Source organism: Phyllopteryx taeniolatus, chromosome 13, assembly GCF_024500385.1.
Source record: "Phyllopteryx taeniolatus isolate TA_2022b chromosome 13, UOR_Ptae_1.2, whole genome shotgun sequence".
NCBI lineage: Eukaryota > Metazoa > Chordata > Actinopteri > Syngnathiformes > Syngnathidae > Phyllopteryx > Phyllopteryx taeniolatus.
The window spans coordinates 8,452,722-8,472,627 of record NC_084514.1 but is presented as its reverse complement, the minus strand read 5'-3'; the positions used below and the strand labels follow the sequence as shown (position 1 = coordinate 8,472,627).

Here is a 19,906-nt window from a genome sequence, read left to right as displayed (position 1 = left end):
GAATTGGTGCTAATTTACGCTCGTTTTTGTTATTGTATCGTGGTCACCTCGTTCCTTACGCCAGGACGCTCACCTTCGACGACATCAGATAACGACACAACACCGCTGCGCGCTACTTACGTCATCGTTGTGCGACTGTCTAATTATGTCATGGCGTCGGTGGATTTCAGAGGTAACGAAAAGGTTTTCATTATTATTTAACTCATATACATACGCGTGTGTTTGGCAATAGAAGATGAGCGAACGAATTAAAGCTCAAATGAAAAATATGATTTAAAACGATGTATTAGTGTTGTTCCTTGGTTGTTGTTTAGCGTTCAGTGTTAGCATGAGCTGCGCTTTTATTTTCATTGGTGGAATGGAATACAAGACGTTTCTCTCAACACCTGACGTTTAAATCTTACTCGAGACTAATATTTATGCTCTTTAGTAACGTCGATTTTGAACGTAAAGTAATCACTGGCGCATTATTTTCATTTACATGTTTCCAAATGAGTTTGTGGAGATATCAGTGGGCACTTTTATTGGGATAAACTGTCTTCCATCTTATCCCCAAAGTCACTTTCCAATGATCTTCCTAATTGTATTCTAGCTAGTCATGATATGACTCTAAATGATGTGTGGATTGCTTAGGAGCCGGTTAGTAAATGTGTTAACGTTCACTTTGCAGACAACCTGCTGGGCATATCCTGGGTGGACAGCGGGCTGGTACCCATCCTCAACCCTGGAAATGTACTCGACTACTTCTCGGAGAGAAGTAACCCCTTCTATGACCGCACTTGTAATAACGAGGTGGTGAAAATGCAGCGTCTCAGCCTGGACCATCTTAAGTATGTTCATCTCACAACTGTGCATTTTACAGTCAACCCAGGCAATACATGGGAGCTAGGAACCAAGACCCGCTGCAAATAACTAAAATTCACGAAGACCAGACCCCCCACTCCCAAAAAAACGTATTTTTATTTTTGCCACAATACAGATACTAGTGGAATAATATACAGTTTTTAAAGTACAAGTAGCACTTTCGCTGTCTTATCAATGGGTGCACAAGAATAAAATAATTTTAGATTTTTTTTGTGGAAATCTGCAGATTGGTGTTTTTCAGAAAAAAAAGTTATATAGTGAACCCCGTTTATCGCGGGGGATACGTTCCTTACCCACCCTCGACAGGTAAAAATCTGCGATAACAAAAGACCGTATCAACTTTTTTTATTTATTTTTTAAACCCCTCCCAAATGCTTTAAAGACACTCACTTATTAAAACACACTTTTTAAAGTAACCCTTAGCACCTGTTCTCACTCTCTCGCCGTCAAGAAATGCGAGATTATCGGATATGCGAGACTATCGGATAACATCACGTTGAGGAAAAGAAGACTCTTACTCACACAGTTTTCCAAATAAGAGGCCAAGCGTGCTTGCTGCAAGCTGTTTATTTGTCACTACTAGTTAAAATTTCCCTTAAAATTGACACATAAAACAAGATAATTAAACGTTGTACATTCAAACACCAGAATGTTCAAAAAAACATAATTCTGTCTAACCAAAGTCTGCTAGATTACTCCTAACATATGATGTGAAATTCCATAGACTGAGGGGCTAAGTGGCACAGATGTTAGGGTAATTCTGAACCTTCAAACAACTGTTACATTAACGCACACGGAGCAGCAACACATACAAACAGAGAATACAATAATACTCACTGGACAAATGTTATCTCTGTTCTGTGGGAACAACAACTATTATTGGAGCTCACAGTAGTTGGGGACCATCCCTGCCTCTTCGTGCTCTTAATTGCGCTGCATGTCTTCCAGTAGATCTCAGTGCTGCCTGGTATGTTGTGGCACAATGGCCTTCTCCACTGAAGGTGTGCAACTCTAAATTCGGTCTGTAAAAACCCATTTAAAAAAATAAATAAACAGTTTAAAAATCCACACTATAGCGACAGTGTAAACGATGTACTGCAATTTAGCTGCGGTTATGTCAGAGAGAAAAATGTGGTGCAAGTAGGTGACGGTTGACTGTACAGCGTTTCCTTGCTTTGCAGTCAGATGGTGGGTGTGGAGTACATTCTTCTCCATGCGCAAGAGCCCATTCTCTACATCATCCGTAAGCAACAGAGGCAGTCACCCACGCAAGGTGAGTATCGTCAGTCCCAAAAGACCATAGAGGATTATTTTTTTTAGAAAATTGATGGATGGATTATTTTTACTGCTTCAACACCTGAATTTTCACTCTGGGAAACAATAAAGGATTTTTTATCTTATGTCTTCTTGTACGGTAATGTTTTTGACCATCATCATCTTCTATGGTTTTTCACACACCAGTGATTCCTCTGGCTGATTACTACATCATCATTGGAGTGGTCTATCAGGCCCCGGACCTCAGCACAGTCATCAGCTCTAGAGCGGTGAGAACTAGTACAGTAAACCTCCACTATTGGCCGTAATACAAAATAGTAGAAAATAATAGTAAATAAAAAAAAAAAAAGATTGACAATAAACAATTATTAGGAAAAACAGAAGAAATATCTATGAAAAGTTACTGGAAAACAAATACACATACACAAACACTTCCCTTTTCAGCTTTCTGCTGTTCACGGTATCCAGTCTGCGTTTGACGAAGCCATGTCCTACTGTCGCTACCATCCCTCCAAAGGATACTGGTGGCACTTCAAAGACCAGGAGGAGAGAGGTGAAGCATATTCGGTCAGACATACTGAATATGTCACAAGAATATTCAATATGAATAAATGATGTGTTGATAGAAAAAAACAAGCCAAAGACCAAGAAGAAAGCAGAGCCGGGTTCACTGTTCCAGAGACATCGTGTGGACACTCTACTTTTAGACCTCAGGTCAAAGTTCCCGCCAACCTTCTATCAGGTACATTGACTCATAATGTGACGTCCGCCATTTGTTGACATATTCGTTTGACATCATACCGTGTATGAAATGAAGTTGTCTCGTCATCCACTAGTTTGTAAGAAAAAAAAGTAGGATGAGAATAAAGTCAGGCTTATGAGGCTACAAATAGTCGGAATATTTCGAGGCAAAAAGTCACAGTTTTCCAAGGATGAAGTCACAATATTATATATATATATATATATATATATATATATATATATATATATATATATACACACACACACACACACACACATACAAACACAGTCGTGCTCACCATTATTGGCACCCATGAAGTACTAAATGCGGAATATCTCCTGAAGAAAATGAATCAAGTGACACAATATTTTTCTATAGAGAACTTGTTTTATACAAAAGACCAAATGAGAAACAATATTTTATGGACAGATGAAACAAAAATAGAGCGTTTTAGCAATGCAAACAAACAGTATGTTTGCAGACGGCGCAATGACGCCTTTAAGGAAAAGAACACCCTGCCAACAGTCAAGCATGGTGGAGGATCCATAATGCTGTGGGGCTTCTTTGTTACTGGTACTGGAGGCCTTGACTGCATCATGTGTATCATCCATCCATCCATTTTCTGAGCCACTTCTGTGGGAGGAAACCGGAGTGGCCGGAGAAAACCCATGCAGGCACGAGGAGAACATGCAAACTCCACACAGGCGGGGCCAGGGATTGAACCCGGGTCCTCATAACTGTGAGGCTGACGCTCTAACCAGTCGGCCACCGTGCCGCCTCACAGGTATCATGAAATAAGAAAATTATCAAGAGATTTTAGAGCGAAATGTCTTCCCTCGTGTGAGAAAACTTGGTTTGAGGCGAAGATCAAGGGTCGTCCAGCAAGACAAAGACCCAAAGCATACAGGAATGGTTGAAAAGGGAAAACAAATGAACTGTTAGTCGCAATAAAGTCTAAATTTTACAAGGATGAAGTCACAATATTACGAATATAACGTCGAAATATCACAAGAATGATGTCGCAGAATTATGAGGAGAAAGTCATAATTTTACCAAAATAAAGTCGGAATATTACGAGGGTTGGGGAGGAGAAGCGGCAGTAAAACAGGCCAAACTTCAACAGCTTGAAGCAAGCACTTGGCCTCTTTTTTTTTTTTTTTTTTTTTTAATGATTGTTCACTTTCTGCCAAACTGCTACTCATGAAGTTCACTGTCGTCATCTAGTGCTCATAACTCAAATTTTAACTTGCAACTCAAGACAAAAAAACATTTGCGATGATGGCTCATATTTCGAAAAGGTTGGGTCACTTTTCACATTAGTCGAGATACCAACTGTATTTTTATCGTTTGTTCTTTCTGCAATTTCAGCCAAAGCCTGGAGAGAAGCCCATTCCAGGTAGGATATGGATTGCATTGATATATCACCTAAATGAATACGTTCACAAATATGTGGCCAATTGACACGTGTAACACATTTTACAATGTGTGTCGCAGTGGAGGTGAAAAAAGAGCCTGAACCCACCACGGAAACGGTCAAACAAGAGGAAAGGGAGCCGGCGGCCAAATCAACCACCGCTGCCGCCACCGCCGCCGCGCCAGCCAGCAAGCCGCCTCCCGAGAAGCGAGCGCGGCTCCAGTGACGACCATTACTCAAACAACGGGAAAACCATTTACGACTTCTTCTGCTACTTGGCCTCAATTTGATCAGGATAAAGACGTTCCTGTGACGGTGCCTGGATGCCTCACAGACAGCCATATTGAATAATAATGATAATAATATGAAACCTGGTGCGGTGATCTATTGGATTTGTTTGATAATGATTTTGAGGACATTTTGCAGCCAGGATCAGTTTCATTTCCGGTCCACCTTTTTTCACATGCAGAAATGATGTTGTGTCATCAGCTCCTCACCCGCTTCATTTTATACACTGCTCTTTGTCTACGTTTTGTTTTAAGATATATTATTTCCCCATGTGTTTTTATTCTTGACAACAAAGGACTCACTGCACAGTCTGGTCATCTGTTTTTCAATAATAAACAAATAAAAAAACAGGAATCCAGCAGGAAATGCTTTTTATGATCGTTACGCTTGAGCCTAAATGTGTTATGGATTCTGTTTAAATGGATTGGATGAATGTATTTACACTACTATGTTAAAATGAGCACTGTGATAACAATACAAAAATATTAATACATTTGACGTGTGTGTGTATTTTTTGTCAACTATGCTTCTTTTTCTAATATTTAATTTTATTTACATTTTATTAGTTTATTTCATTTCATCATGTGATGATTATTGCTTTACTATCTGTCCATCAACAGTAGCTGTCTGTATTTTTCTTATATTTGCTTATATTTCGAATACTTTGTTTAATATTTGTAAAGATATTTTGTTTTTATTTTCTAATTGTCTTTTTCAAATATTTTTTTCTAATACTTGTTTTTGTCTTCTAGTTCTCGTTTTCAAGATTTTTTTGGGATTGTATTGTAGCAGAAGAATCTCCAAGTAAACCTAAAGGCTCTACGAGTCAAGTGAGAGCCTCTCCTCCGCCACCAAAACAAGCCTCTTCGCCTCTCTCAGAAGGCAATGTTGATCAATGTTAATTACTGTATAATAAATGTTAATTACTGTATAAGGTTTTATAGTTAAAGATTTAAGTAAATATGTGTACTGTTGTAATCTTTGTCTCAAATATGTAAAGTATAAATACTGTTTACATACTTTAAACATTCGGCTACCCACATACACGTACACAAAAATTCCTGGGGGGGGGCAAATCCTACTTCGCGGTTTTTCACCTTTCGCGGATGGTTCTGGTCCCCATTACCCGCGAAAAACGAGGTTTTACTTTATTTCTATTTTGTATAATTTTTGAAATTTTGTTTTCTAATATTAGTTATTTCTAATTATTTTCACATCATATGAGTATTACTGCTTTGGCACTTGAGATGTTTTTTGACGTCTAGAATGAATTAAAATCGAATCTGTCTATCTTTCGCTATCACCCATAATACACAAAATGACCACTAGACGTCGTAATTTGTCACATTTGGTCTAAAAGCTCAATAAAACTTTTATTTGTAACCCTTACTGTTGCTGAACTAAAAATAGTACGTATTTCCATTTGTACATGTATACATGTTATTGTCCAGGCTGTGGTATTATGACAACATTTTGTGGACGAATTGACGCGTTTTTAGCACGTTTCTAGCCTCGCCGTGCTCTTCTTCGCGCGACACGTGGCGGAAGCCACGAAGAAGAGCGTCCTCGCAGGGTGTGGTGGGATAGCACGGTCCTCCGGTGGAGGACTCACTTAGAGCACCAGCCAAGCTCCCCCGGCTGGCTTGGCTTGGCTGACTGGGGCTAGCTAGCGGCAGTGGCAGAAGTTGCCTAGGCCAGCGTCTCCGACCAACAACACGGCGTCGTTCGCCCTTTAATCATCGTCGTCGTCGTCGTCGTCGTCGGCGGCGGGTGTGTGTCACCCTCACCGGCCGCGACGGTTCTCGTCCTCGGTCCGCTAAAGTAAACCATGGGCTCGCAGACCCTCCAGATCCTAAGGCAGGGGGTCTGGGCTTCAATCACCGGCGGGTGGTACTACGACCCCGACCAGAATACGTTCGTCAACGCACTCCATCTCTACATCTGGCTCTTCCTGCTATGCTTCCCCTTCACGCTGTACATGGTGAGTTCCCCATTTTTTTCTTCACGATTTTCTTTCGACAAACAAGGCAGCTGGCTCGCCTTTCACCCCGGCCGTCCGTCCAGGTTAGCGGCCACTGGAATACTACATATCCGCCTCCCTGGTCTCTATCTATTATCTTGTGGGTACACAATTTAAATGCAGTCCAATCCAGCAACACCACGGAATAACCCTTTGTGTCTCTAAATAGATAATCGTTCTTAACATTTATGTTCGTTCGAGCTTGTTCATACCTAAATTGTAAAAATAAATAAATAACGACTTCTTTTAATGTGTGACAGTCTAATTTACACAGGACCCAAATGACCTTGAGTTATTTCCCTTTTTTTTTTTTAATTTTTTTTTTTTAAATAAACACCATCCTCCACCCTAAAATGTTGGGGGGAACACCGATATCCATCCTAAAAAACACACACACACCAATATTAGAAAAAAAGGGACCAATATTAGGGGAAAAACAAATATTAGACAAAAATATTAGATGGAAAATAACTTTTTTTTAATACAGCAAAGAAAAAATAGACAACTATTAGGGGAATATACAAATAGACAAAAATATTATAATACTAAAATTTTAAATGGAAAATAACGCCTTCTTCTGTAAAATATGTTTTGACAAAAAAGCTAAATTAATATAAGCTCTTAAATATAGAACTATAAATTAGATGTTCTTCTGATTAGTTCAAGTGTGTGTGTGTGTGTGTGTGTGTGTGAGAGTGACAGAAAGTGCGTACGTGTGTGCACTTGCATGTGTGTGTTTTAACCCATTTTCTGTGGCCATGCTCATTGCTCAAAACGCTCGTAACTCAAATCCTCTTTCCACATTGAAATGAATGGAAATTGCATTAAACAGTTCTAGTTTTTTTTTTTTTTTTTTTGCTAAGGAAAAATGGCACTCTTTAATATTATATTTTATAAAAACAGAGTAATAATAACATCATTAAATAGAATGTAAAGAATTAAACATTTTGTGCATCATGATTTAATGCTGCAATTCAATTCATTGTGCTGCTCATACTGGTGTGCCAGCTTTGGCCACCGGGAGGCAATATAATACAGTCATGCAGACACAAACGAAGAACAATAGTACTTCTACTACTGTAAGTCACGCAGTAAGATGTTGTAATAGCAGTATTTTTCTTAGAATAAAGATTATACACCTGTGGGTATTGTTATATTATCTACGTACATTTGTTGCTCCAGAGTTTGTGTTCAAATACCCATTGCTTCTAAAAGTGACTATCGATGCTAACCGTTAGCATGTCAGAAGCATTTTGCGTTGTTTGTCAGCATTAAGTGAGGCACACTTTCCTAAGGATAAGTTATGTGGTTGTTTTAAACACACAAGGTGTAATTCTCTGCTTAATGTTTAATTTGACAGTAAACCTTCACTAGGAGTGGCGTTAAACAACTGGAAGCCTGTTTTTGATTAAATGTTCACTATTTGCCAAACGGCTACTTCTTTTTAAGTGAGTTGAATTGAGTTCACTGCCACCATACAGCGCTTAAATTGACTTAAAGTCAAAGCAAAAAATCGGTAGAATGGTGGCTAGTATCACCAAAAACTCTACTAATTTAATCTGATTCTATTTTTTGGTTGTTGTTGTCCTCATTAGGGTCAGCCTATTCCAGTTGACTGCAGGGCACATATAAAATGATCATGAGATAGAAGCATTCTTTATTTGGATTTTTATTCAGACAGATTTGGGTCAAATTGACCCACAAACATGATTGCTGTTCCTGAGAAACGAGCACAACAGGAGGATTAAAAACACTCCACACATTCATTAAATACATTTTAAAACCATCACAACTGCACCAACACTTCTAGTGTCCGCTTTCCGGGCATGCTGACTTCCATATCCAGAGTGTTTCAAATTAGTTTGAGGCTTGCCTTCTATTCCGAGAGTGGAAATCCGCCGGTCAGCTCTGTGGTTTATAACCTGCTAACGTGCTATAGCTGCACGAACGGATGCAGCGGGTATTTTAAGTACACCGACAGAAGACGTGGATGCTGGGTGGGGAGAGGTGGGCTGTCATGTCATGTCATATCATAAACGACATCATTTCATTAATCTCATGGCAGGCGTTGCCGTCCACCATGGTCATCGTGGGCATCTACTGCGGCGTGATCGCCATCATGTTCCTGCTGCTCAAGATAGTCATCTACCGGCTGCACCACACCCTGGACGAGGGCGAGGTGGTGGAGTTGCAAGCCAAGAAGACGCAGGGTGGGCGAGGCGGCGTCGAGGGGGCGCGCGACAGTGGCGCCACCCGACGTCAGGACAGCAACGGCCCGGGGTAGGTTTTTGGGTGTCTTCAGGGCAGGGGTTCTCAAAATTTTGGGTCCAGGGACCCCATGCAGCGAAGACATTTTAGTTGCTTTATGATATTTGTTTCATTGGCAATCATATGTACAGTTAGTATGCATTTTTTTAAAAAGTGATTTGCCATTATTTATTGTGAACTATTTAGCCCCTGGGGCACCGGGGATCCCAGTTTGAGAACCACTGCGCTCGGGTTAGGCTTAGGGTCCCTAACCCTAACTTCATGGGAAGGGGGAGCCACGTTACCTTTTTGGGCTGTGCCACCAGGCGCTCGCCTTCGAGCCCCACCTCCAGGCCTGGCTCCAGAGGGAAGGGGGGGCCTCGGTGACCCGTGTACGGGCAAGGGAAAACATGATTCCTTCAATTTACTCATCATAGGGGGTCTTTTTAGACGTGCTTTGTCTGGTCCCTCACCTAGAACCTGTTGGCCATGGGTGACCCTGCCAGGGGCATAAAACCCCAGACAACTTAGGTTTTCTCGGTTCTTTGGCAGCATGAGAAGCCTGTCTTGGGAAGAAAAGGTTTGGAAAACATCCACGGAGTCACTGGTGTTAAATTCCTGAGACTCAAATGGCTCAAGCAAGGGACACTTTGGTTCTAAATTCCTGCAAATTGCATATGGTCACAGTCAGAAAGAACAATAGTTCTTTTTTGCAGGGACAATGGATAATAGTGAATGAAATATCCCCGGGGGCCCTTGGTAGTAGTTAGGGGTGTAACTCTCCGCCAAAACGATTGCGGTCCCCTTCATACTTTGGTTTTAATGTCATGGTTTGGTTCACATTCAGTACTGCAAGGGAACAAAATGCTAAACATGGATTTTCTTTTGTGTAAACAGTAACACATGTAATAAGGTTTTTTTTTTTTTAAACAACTGTCATTGTGTGTTAGCATTAAGCTAGCAGACTTTTATGTTTCTATTAAATATAATTCTCTTTTTTTAATGTTTAAACTTCACCTGGGACCATTCTACATATTATGTCCCCTTTTAATGTTTTTCACCAAGTCTAAAGGCTCCGGCAGAAGGAATAAAAACCAATGAGGTTGCACTATTTTATTGCCCTCAACCGGACTGAGTGACTCGTATCAACATTCCAGAGTGGCGGCCCTTGGCTTGACCCTTTCGGAGGAGTACAAAAAGAAGCGCGCTCCGCTATGCCCAGCTGTCGTTTGCCCACACATCTGGAGTCCAGGTTGTTTTGACAAACAGAGCTGATGTTGTGCGCTCAAGGTGTTGTTGTTGTTGCTGCTATGTCTCTATGTGACCGTTTCCCGGGATGTTTATCTAAACCGCTTGACCCCGGTTACGAAACATCTCCGGCGCATGGAAATGATTTATAGACAATCCCTGGCAAGGCTGTTTGTTTTTCGGTCATTACAGCCTGGTTGAAAAAGCACATCTGGGCTAAATCTAGACCCTGCCGCTAATTTACATCACTTGAAATCTCTTTACTGTCCCTTATTTCACTCGTTGAGGCTGTGAGAAACAAACCCTTTTTTGAGTTGCGTAATCTCTACGCCCTTCATTCAATCAGGTTGACTGAATGAAAGGATGGAGATGAATGACGTGCGACGGCGGTGGACAGTTGCACCGAGCATGATTGGGATGAATGACACACTAGGACAATGCTTAACACAAGCGTGTGTGCGCAGCGACCCTGGAGGGGGGATCGAGATGGCCGACTTTATCAGGCAAGAGACCCCGCCGGTGGACTGCAGCTCGCGGAACTCCTACATTGGGATGGAGCAGCAGGTAATTCATTTATTGCAGTGGTGGGAAGTTACTGTACTTAAGTACAGTTTTGATAGCCAGTGTTTTTTTGACCCCCTTCCCATTATATCATGATGTTTTTTTTTTTCCATTGTGCCTCGTTATCAAAACAGGTATTGTAAAAATTCATTTTAATTTTTTATTTTGTATGAGTACATTTCTGAGTCTACTTTTTTTTTACTTAAGGGGATGAATCATTACTTTTAGGTTTTTTGTTTTTTTAAAAAGGATCTGTACTTCTACTTAAAAAGTGTGAGTGATGAGAGTAATTACACTTTATGAAACTATTACTTTAGGTTCTCATCTTTTACTATGATTTTACTATTACTATGATTTACTATGATTTTTATACAATATAGTCATATCTTTTTCATTTAAATGTATCAGAGAAACATTTTTCTCATTTTTTTTTTTGAGGGGCTCGAACAGGTGAATGGCATTTTAATTCAATGGATAAAATTGATTTAATATACAAATAAATTGTGGTACGAGCTTGGTCAAGGGACAATTAAGCTCGTAAGTACACGAAGTTCAGAGTCTTCTCATCTCGACTTGGCCACCCTGTCAGCCGGTTTAAAGTTTAGAGGTGTGCTTCCGGCAGCACAGGAGAGGATGTTCCACTTCGTTAAGATCAGGCGCCTTATTAGTTGACCCTGCGGGAACACGTCTTCTAATTTATCATCTTTTGCATTCCCAATCCAGACGGCGTCCACCCCCAGGAGAACGACGGGAGCCAAAGGTAACGAAACGGTGGTGGCACCCAAACCCCCTCCCAACCTCTTCTCTCCCCTCCCCAACGTGCCGAGTCACGCTCGGCCAACACGTCCGTCTGACTCAACGTCGCAGTCACAAGATGAGGCGCGTGCTAGACAAGGCGCTTGTTCCACAGAGAGTTAACACGAACTCTGTGGTGTTGAGGGTAGAGTGCAGACCTCTGCCAAGGCAAGACAATTGGAAAAAAAGAAAAAAAAAATCATGACGGGCCGTCCACTATGGTTCTACTCATGTCCTGTCGGTGTCAGTAACACAAATTGCAAATTGGGTGTCACCTGCCACACACAGCAAGCTTTTTTTTTCTCTCTCTTCGATCTGTAGGGTCACTGCCCCATTCGTCCCCCATGCAAGCAGACTGGAACAGCTCCACCAGTATCTATATCCAGAGCTGCACCAAAATTTAAGGCCAAATTTTTCCAAACTCAGTCGAGACATCAGACAAGGCCTCATGATGCCATTCCACCCCAGTCCTGCAGGGGGCACTAATGTGTATTGTATTGGTGTGTTGCTGCCACACAGCAGATTTTCATTCCTCCTGGATCTGGTGGGCCACTGCCCAACATGGCCCCCTAGCAAGCGGACTGTAGCAGCAAAAACTGTCGTTAAATTCCTCCAGCTGCACCTTTATCTGGATTTGCACCAAAATCTGCTATATATGCAGAATGTCATGTGAGAAATGCGGAAATTGGGATAGGTGACTTCCTGTGTATGCGTCGCTAACGAGCATGACTACGGTTTGATCACATGATTGTTTGAAGGCAAACTTGCTAAAAAAAGTACCTGTATATAAATATGTTTGTCATTTATAGAAATATGATATGATATATGTAAACACAAACAAAGCCTAAACATCGGCTTTTGTCGTCTTTGGTGGCTCTGTGGTGGCATTTTGTTTATAAAAAAAGAAAAAAAGACATTGTAGACGTTTACAGTTCCCACAGGTGCTATTTCATGCTCCCCTTTGCCATTCACCCAAGCAAGGAGAAAGTGCTTTTACCCGCTTTGCCGAATGCAGAAGTGGGTTGTGCATATACCGGATTGAAGGCAATGTGCTGGGTGATGCTGTTCCACTCCAGTCCTGTCAATGGCAGTAATGCCTATTTCAACGTAGACGTAACATGCCACACATGGTAAGCTTTCTTTCCCCAGTTCTCTATCTTCTGGTTTTGGTGGGTGACTACCCCACTTGGCTCCAATGCAAGCGTGCTGTATCACTGGCTGTGAAAACAAAGTTCGGCACCTCCAACAAAATGTAGTGGGTTCTGCTGCTACCCCTCGACAATGATTGTTGGAAATTGTGTTCCGCGTAACTAGCCAACACATATCTATCCAAACACAACTTCCTGATTCTCAAATTTGTGCTTAGTGGAGGAAATAAACCCGCAATTTCCCAATGGATCCATTGTACTGTGAGCTGAAGAGCTTTTCATCCTCTATGTTCGCCTCAATCACAGAGGGACGCCACTGTGGGAAATGAGCGCTGTTGTTGTGAAATGCTGATTTTGAAAGAGGATTTTTCTTAAAAGGGTATCGGGAAGTTCGAGGGAACATGCCGGTATTAGCGTTGCCTCATTGGGGAGGAGGGGGCAGTGTTTCTGGGAAGAGTGCTAGGACTTATCTGTTACTGAGAGGTCACCAAAAGGTAGGCGGTGCAGAGAAACAAAAGACGGTGGCAGTTAAACAGGAAGGGCAACAACGGCACCTCGCCGAACGTATTAATAATTGATTTAAGCTGTCGTCTCCTAATTGCTTCCGTCCTTTCTTTGCAGATGTGGGAAAGACGTCAGATGACATCAGCTTGACTCTGGTGGAGAGCTGCAGTCACGATCACGGTGCGCACGCAAGTTCATTTAAAGGGGACATATGGAAAATGTAATGTTTTCGTGCTTGTATTCCAATATTTGGGTCTCTTTAGTCCCTACAAAGTAAATCTTTAGTGATCTGCCTTTTTCTAAAAATGTGTGTGTGAGCAAGCCATTCAGCACTTCTTCCACACTTTGACCAATCAACAGAGCTAATTAACATAATAACCACGCCCACATTAAGTTTCTCAGCCAATGACATGATGAGCTCGGTTGGACGAAGTTCCAGAGCGAAAGAACCACTTTGACGCGGTGGCTGAAGCACTATCATGTCAAAGCCAAATGAAGCAGGGCTACATTGTTAGCATAGATTATATTACCTAACAGTGTTAACACCATTAGCTTCTGATAATAATATAATCATGTTCGCCTTCTACTTGCTGAAGCAAAAAAAAAAAAAAAAAAAAAACGCAATAGCATTTTCGACAATAAAATCTTTTAAGCTATTAGTGCACGATCTGTGCGTGTGCGGGCATGTGTCGAACACATCGGCAAACACAGGTGCCGCCCCGCCCCCACATCGACAACTATGCTGGGCATATGAATATGTGCAGCTCTTCTGGCCCTTGCCTGAAAATGGTGGATCTTCACCCAGCCCAACTGGCATGTCGATGGGCAGAGAAACTTGGTGTGGTGGTGGTATTGTGCAAATTAGCTGAATTTTGACATCACAAACACATTCTGGGATTTAATTGGTTGTTTAATTTCCAACTTGCTTGATGGGTGGAAGGCACTCCAAAGACCCAACTCTTTGTATCCAAGTTATTAAAATGTTACTTTTGCACAAGACGCCCCTTTTAAATATATGATGCTTTGATCCTTTTGTTTTTAGATCTGCTCTCAGACACAAAGATGTACTGCTTGGTTCCCAACGACTCCTTTGGCTCTCTGCAGCCCTCCACTTCCTTGTGTCCGTCCGAGCTGTCGCGAGAACCCGCCGAGCTCTGCAATTCCACCGCGTACCACTGTAGCCTGTCGCACGAGGAGACCGCCCCTCATGTGTCCTCTCAGTCGCAGACCTTTAGGAAGGAGCCCCGTTCACGTGGCCTGCCTCGGACCTCCAGCTCGGCAGGGTCCGCCTTCACCGAACCCGGCCTGCCGGACTTTGCACTCTATCCGCCCCCCAGGAGGGGCTGCCTGGATCCCGTGTGCGAGCTGGAGGCCGCCCGGCCGCAGCGGGAGGCAGAGGAGCGGCTCTACCAGCAGGACCAAGCAGTGGCCTCCACCTCAGGGCTGGAGTGTTACAGGCACAAAAACCTACAGAGGGTATCCCGCTCCGTTTCCAGGGAAGCCGGAGAGGGGGGCTCAGGTTTGTACCAGGCGGACGCGGGTGGCAGCGGGAAGGGCCCCAACGTCGGGGGCAAATCCCGGCGGGGCGAGCGCAGTGCAGAGAGCCTGCGCAGCCTGAGCACGCGCAGCAGCGGCTCCACCGAGAGCTACTGCAGCGGCACCGACCGTGACACGAACAGCACCATCAGCAGCTTCCACAGTGAGCAGACGAGCTCCACGCACGTGGAGAGCCTGCTGTCACTCGCGGGGGACGAGCGGACACAGGACCGGGTGGAAGCGGTGGCCGCCCACGCCGACATCAGGGCGTGCTCTCGGGGCGTTGGCAGCCTTCCCTCCAGGGAGGCCAATAAAAACCCACACGCAAATGAGCTGACTGCTAACCAGCCAGAAACAGCCGGGTCCTCGGCACCTCCCGAGCTCACCCAGGGCAGCAGGAGTTCAGAAGAGCCAGGCACAAGGACCAGTGCCGTTGGTTCAGTCGAAGTGGTCGCAACCGACCACGTTCAGTCAAGCAACCTCGTTCAGAGGACTTGTTCCTTGTCCGCCGGCCGCAGTGGGCGGCGGCGGACAAGCAAGAAACGGGCGAGCAGTTTTGACAGCAGCCGCCACCGGGACTCCATGTCGAAGCGGGGGATGGCCAAGCCTTGTAGCGCCGTGTTCATCGGGGGCGGTGGAGAGGAGGACTCCAGCGACCACAGCGAGCTCAGCTGTACCTCCAGCCTACCCTCCGCCCGCCACCTGAGCACGGATAGCTCCTCCAGCGCTACTTCGCGTTCCTGCCACTCACCCGAGGGGCTCTGCCGGGCCCTCAAAGCCAAGCACACTGCAGCCAATGTGGCCTCCTCTGCAGCGTTGGAGGCGGGAGCACGGGCGGGAGGGAGGCGCCGCGCCTCCCGGCGGACCCCCAGCACAGGCAGCGCCAAGACGCACGCCCGGGTGTTGAGCTTGGACAGTGGCACCGCCGCCTGCCTTAATGACCCTACACGCCTCAGCGCTCCCGCCCGGCCCCGGCCCCTCACCACCTCCAAATCGGACCTGGAAGCCAAAGAAGGGGAGGTACTGGACGCCGCCTCTTTGATGGGTCGCGCCTCTCAGCTCGAGTCGGTGACGCGCTCCAGGAACAGTCTGCCCAACCAGGCCGTGTTCACGGAGACTCAGGACGCCAGCCCTTCTTGCATGCGGGGTATGTAGTGAGACCACTGTGAATGCTGACCTGCCCGTACGTTGTTACCAGTTTACGTTTCAAATGGGTCCAAAGTGCTGTGTAAACCTAAGGTATCGTGATGACACAGTCTTGGCACACTGACACCATCCTTGACTTTTGTCAGTGCTATTTTCTTTTGGGGGGAGTGCTTTGGGGGTTAAAGTTACGCCATTAGGGTTGTTAAATCACATTATTTTCTGAAAAAGTTGTAACTCTTATGAAAAATACAAATTATTTGTGGAAAAAAAAGTTGTTTTCACTTTTGAAGGGTAAAATCTTTTTTTGAGAGAGGAAAAAAAAAAATTTCAAAATCTATTTTATTTCAGGAAAAACTGTATTTTTAAAGGCAACATTTATAAGTGTGAAAAGCCTTTTTTCACCACAGAAATATTGGTGACGAGTTTGTTTTTGTTTTTTAAATAGTGTACATTTTCGAAGTATTTCTTTCAATGGGCAAAAAAAACCTTTTCAAATTTTATTTTTTATTTTTTTCTGAGGAAAGTAATTTATTTTTTTTTTGCTGGGAATTTTTGGGGTGTTTTATTTGCCCTAGAGATGAAGCTTAATTTACTGGGCTGTTTTGGCCTGTTAGATTAGATTCATTATGAATCGATTCATTTGAGTATTTTGTGGTGTACAATGCCTGATTCACTATTGCTTTTACGTCCCCGTCTGTGATGTTGTCATAGTGAGTTTCCACGAGCCTGACGTTCTCCTGTGTAGCTTATGACGCCACACGCCTTTGTGTTGATCTTAGACAAACAGCTGAACGCTTTATTTTTGACACACACACACAATCTAATGGGCTACCCCTCCCCCCCACATTCTTTGGAACTGCAGGCAAATAGATATCTTACTTGCTTGTTGCTTTTGTGTTCTAAAACTGTTAATTATCAGTCACAGATTCATTGGTCTACTCCATCTGACTTTTAAAAGCTTATCTTTTCAAGACATTTTGTATGCTTGTGTGCTTTTGACTTAACGGGAACATTTTGGGAAAGGTCCTTTTCTTTCCGTGGTGCACAAATCAAGATCTATAAAGGCATGTTTGGAGATGTTTTATCTGGAAGAACGTACGTATTTGGGATGAACTAGATTAGAGTCGGTGAACCAGACATGCCATGTTTCCTTCCATTTTCACTTCATGTAATGTGTCCCAATGCTTTTTGGCTGTTTGGTACATGTGCTTTTTATTTGTTATTGGAAAAAAAATCTTACTTTCTCATGACTTTTTTTTCTTTTTTTTTTTCTTGTTAGAATGTGACTTATAAGACTTTTAGATAGATGGGTATTATTTTATCTGAGAAAAATTTTCCTTTGAAAATAAATGGTGGAGGGATTGTAATATTTGGAGGAAAGAACAAATGTGTGAATTTTATTTGAATGAAACATTATTTTTGTAAATAATTTTTGGGAAAATGTAGGTACACCTAAAAATTTGAAGAAAAAAAAAATTTCTCCCATGGATAAATTGTTGGGAAAAAATTTATTATTTTATTTCATTTTCCACAAAAAAAAATCTCAAAAGCATTTCTGTAATTTTGTGGAAAGAAAATAGTAAAAAATGTTTGATAAAAACATTCTGGAAGAATGCAAAAAAAAAAATACGAAGAACATTTTTTCACCCCAAAAAATATTTCTTAAACAGTTTTTCCCGGCCTGTGAACAAATTATTTTTTTTTTGTTAGACTACGGGCGTAATTGCCAAGTCATACTGTCACAATATCAATAAACATATAGAGATTTGCTTGCTAAATTATTTTTTTCCTTCATGTCTGTGTAGAGTTTCAGTTAGCTACCTCATGGTAATATGCATATGGTGAATCGACTTGTTTTTCAAAAAGGACTTGGGCAATTTTGCGATTGGGCTAACGTTTGGACTAATGTGGCAAAAATCGTGAAAAATCTGTTTCTGAAAAAGCATATATAAAAAAAAAGAAGAAGCTTTATCTCACATTGCAGTCATTTTAAGAATGTTTTTTAACGAGCGATTTGTGCTGAGGCTGAAATAGGAAGCGATCATCATATGTGAGACTTTTCATCCTCAGCCTTGTTCCAAATGAAGCGCTCAAATTGTGTCTGGGGAAAAATAACGTTCCACGTTGACCGCCGTATACCCTGTCTCTCACCGTCACAGCCCCGGGCAGCGAGGAGACAGTGGTGTTCCGCCGCGAGCGGAGTACGTTTCGCCGGCAGGCGGTGCGGCGACGGCACAACGCGGGTAGTAACCCCACGCCGCCTTCCTCCCTCATTGGCTCTCCCCTCAGGTATGGCGTCCTTCTTGGCCCGCTGTAAGCATGTGACCACTGACTGCCATGCGCATCACACAATCATCATATTCTTTTTATGTCTTGCTCAGCATGTGTTCCTTTTCAACCTTATCCATGCTGTCATAGTGTATGTCATCTTTTTAATAGCGCATTTTAGGTGGCTGACAAAGAATGGAGTCCTTTCAACTTTGCCAGGCCTGACTAATCAATCTCTGCACAAGTGCGCATGATTTGCTGGTCCTGCTGTATCGCATGGATTTACTTGTTTTTCTCTCTCTCTTTCCTAAAGTGATTTGGAGAGCATGCAGAATTTAAAAATGTATTTAGGGCCAGAGCACTTCTTTTTCCAAGTGCGTGTTTCCAATACAACCGCCGCATCCGCCCCCCCCCCCCCCCCCCCCCCCCCCCCCAAAAAAAAAATTACTCTGTAGGGCCCCTGGAAGGTTAGCTTGAACCTGTATGTAAGTGTATTGGACCGACCCTTAAAGCCAACTTATGTCGAAACACATTGGAACAACCAGTAACTCAAACATGTAAGCTTAGTAGAACTTGATATGAAGTGTATTTGACTGACCAATAAATCCAACCTGACACCGACCAATAACTCAAATCTCTTTGTAAGTGTATTAGACTGACCAATAACTTAAACCTGTCAGTAAGTTTGTCAGAGCCACTAATAGTCCTAAACCGTACATTTCTGTATTGCACTCCATTTTCCTTTCTGGCTTCCGTGGCTTCTCACGTTCCTCCCCCACTTATCTCCCGCAGTCTCCAGGAGGCACTCAGCCAGGCCTCCCAGCCTCCCGCCTGCCAGGCCATATCTACTCAGCCGTCTCGCACCGCCTCCCAGGTGACGGTGCTCAGCGCCAGCGCCTCCCTGCTGGCCAGAAACGGAAGCGCACACCTGGAGGGCTCTCAGGACAAGGCTTCGACGGTCGGCGCCAGCAGCTTGCAGGACGACCTCGGTAGGGAGCCAGTGCATGTTGCATGTTTTGACTTGATTCTCTTGGTTTGGAGGGGAACAGAGAAACCCTCTTTATCACAGAGAATACATTCCAGACTAGGGCTCCAGCAATTTTCCAAAATTAATTTGATAGGTTTCAAAAACAAATAGAAGCAAAATCTCTACCTCAAAGCTTTGCAGGGATCATTTTTAAAGCTCTTCTTTGTGTCACTCCAGTTAAAGGTTTACTGTAAAATTGAAACATGAAAGTAAAGAGAATTAAATGTTCAACCAAACCTAACAAAAAGTCAGCTACCCTAATCCTAAAATATAATGTTAAACACCAAAACCGGGCTAACAGAAAGACCTCAATGCTGCCCGCCCGGCATGTGGCACTACACTGAAAGCGTGCAACTCTATAGATTCAGACTCTCCTATATTGGTCGCCTTATAGCAAAACTGCTGAAGTCAGGGATTGACAACTGACGGTCCGCACTTGGAGTGGCCGGTCAATTCATTTTAGGAAATTTTAAAAAAGAAAAAAAATTGTTGTTTCTTGTTGTTGTTTTTTTATTTTAAACGAGGTAGAGGAAACGTGTCCAGCACCCACAATTGTAGTGGCCCCTAGATTAATTTAAATATGTTTCGTCTACCATAAGAGTAGTGACGTCTTCATGTAAACCAGGAAGAGAGAGTAATGACGCAATGGTGAAAAGCTGCGGTAAGAGAAAGCTCGAACAAGAAAACCGCAGTCCCATGTGGCCCCCTGGTAGCGCTGAAAAAAAAAATTGTGGCCCCCACCATCATTTAAGTTGCCCATCCCTGCCCCAAGTCATTTTTAACTTACTGTCACAATATCGATAAAAAAACATTGCCAATGTTT

At 43.1% G+C, this 19,906-nt stretch overlaps 2 protein-coding genes across 5 annotated transcripts in view; both read left to right on the top strand.

Annotated features, from left to right (window-relative positions):
* Positions 1 to 40: 40 nt before the first annotated feature.
* On the top strand, positions 41 to 5,076 carry med6 (mediator complex subunit 6). Its single transcript, XM_061793707.1, has 8 exons — positions 41 to 172; positions 671 to 830; positions 2,046 to 2,137; positions 2,326 to 2,408; positions 2,584 to 2,692; positions 2,766 to 2,881; positions 4,250 to 4,277; positions 4,376 to 5,076. Exons 1-8 carry the CDS (start codon positions 151 to 153, stop codon positions 4,519 to 4,521), a joined length of 756 nt encoding a protein of 251 aa, XP_061649691.1. The 5' UTR covers positions 41 to 150; the 3' UTR covers positions 4,522 to 5,076.
* Positions 5,077 to 6,064: 988 nt separating this feature from the next.
* pcnx1 (pecanex 1) overlaps positions 6,065 to 19,906 on the top strand; it is a 39,982-nt gene continuing 26,140 nt past the window's right edge. For all 4 annotated transcript variants that reach the window (XM_061793705.1, XM_061793704.1, XM_061793703.1 and 1 more), the window contains exons 1-8: positions 6,065 to 6,564; positions 8,669 to 8,883; positions 10,563 to 10,662; positions 11,383 to 11,419; positions 13,224 to 13,286; positions 14,149 to 15,789; positions 17,948 to 18,077; positions 18,849 to 19,045. In XM_061793705.1, coding sequence (XP_061649689.1) covers positions 6,412 to 6,564; positions 8,669 to 8,883; positions 10,563 to 10,662; positions 11,383 to 11,419; positions 13,224 to 13,286; positions 14,149 to 15,789; positions 17,948 to 18,077; positions 18,849 to 19,045 — 2,536 coding nt within the window. In that variant the 5' untranslated portion in view covers positions 6,065 to 6,411. The remainder of the gene's footprint in view (positions 6,565 to 8,668; positions 8,884 to 10,562; positions 10,663 to 11,382; positions 11,420 to 13,223; positions 13,287 to 14,148; positions 15,790 to 17,947; positions 18,078 to 18,848; positions 19,046 to 19,906) is intronic.

What these genes read in the sequence shown, in the direction of transcription:
- med6 (XM_061793707.1), top strand. Translation starts at nt 151, where the DNA reads ATGGCGTCGGTGGATTTCAGAG. An exon ending in CAAAGACCAGGAGGAGAGAG is followed by an intron (nt 2,693 to 2,765) that starts GTGAAGCATATT and finishes ATGTGTTGATAG; the next exon opens with AAAAAAACAAGCCAAAGACC. An exon ending in TCCCGCCAACCTTCTATCAG is followed by an intron (nt 2,882 to 4,249) that starts GTACATTGACTC and finishes CTGCAATTTCAG; the next exon opens with CCAAAGCCTGGAGAGAAGCC.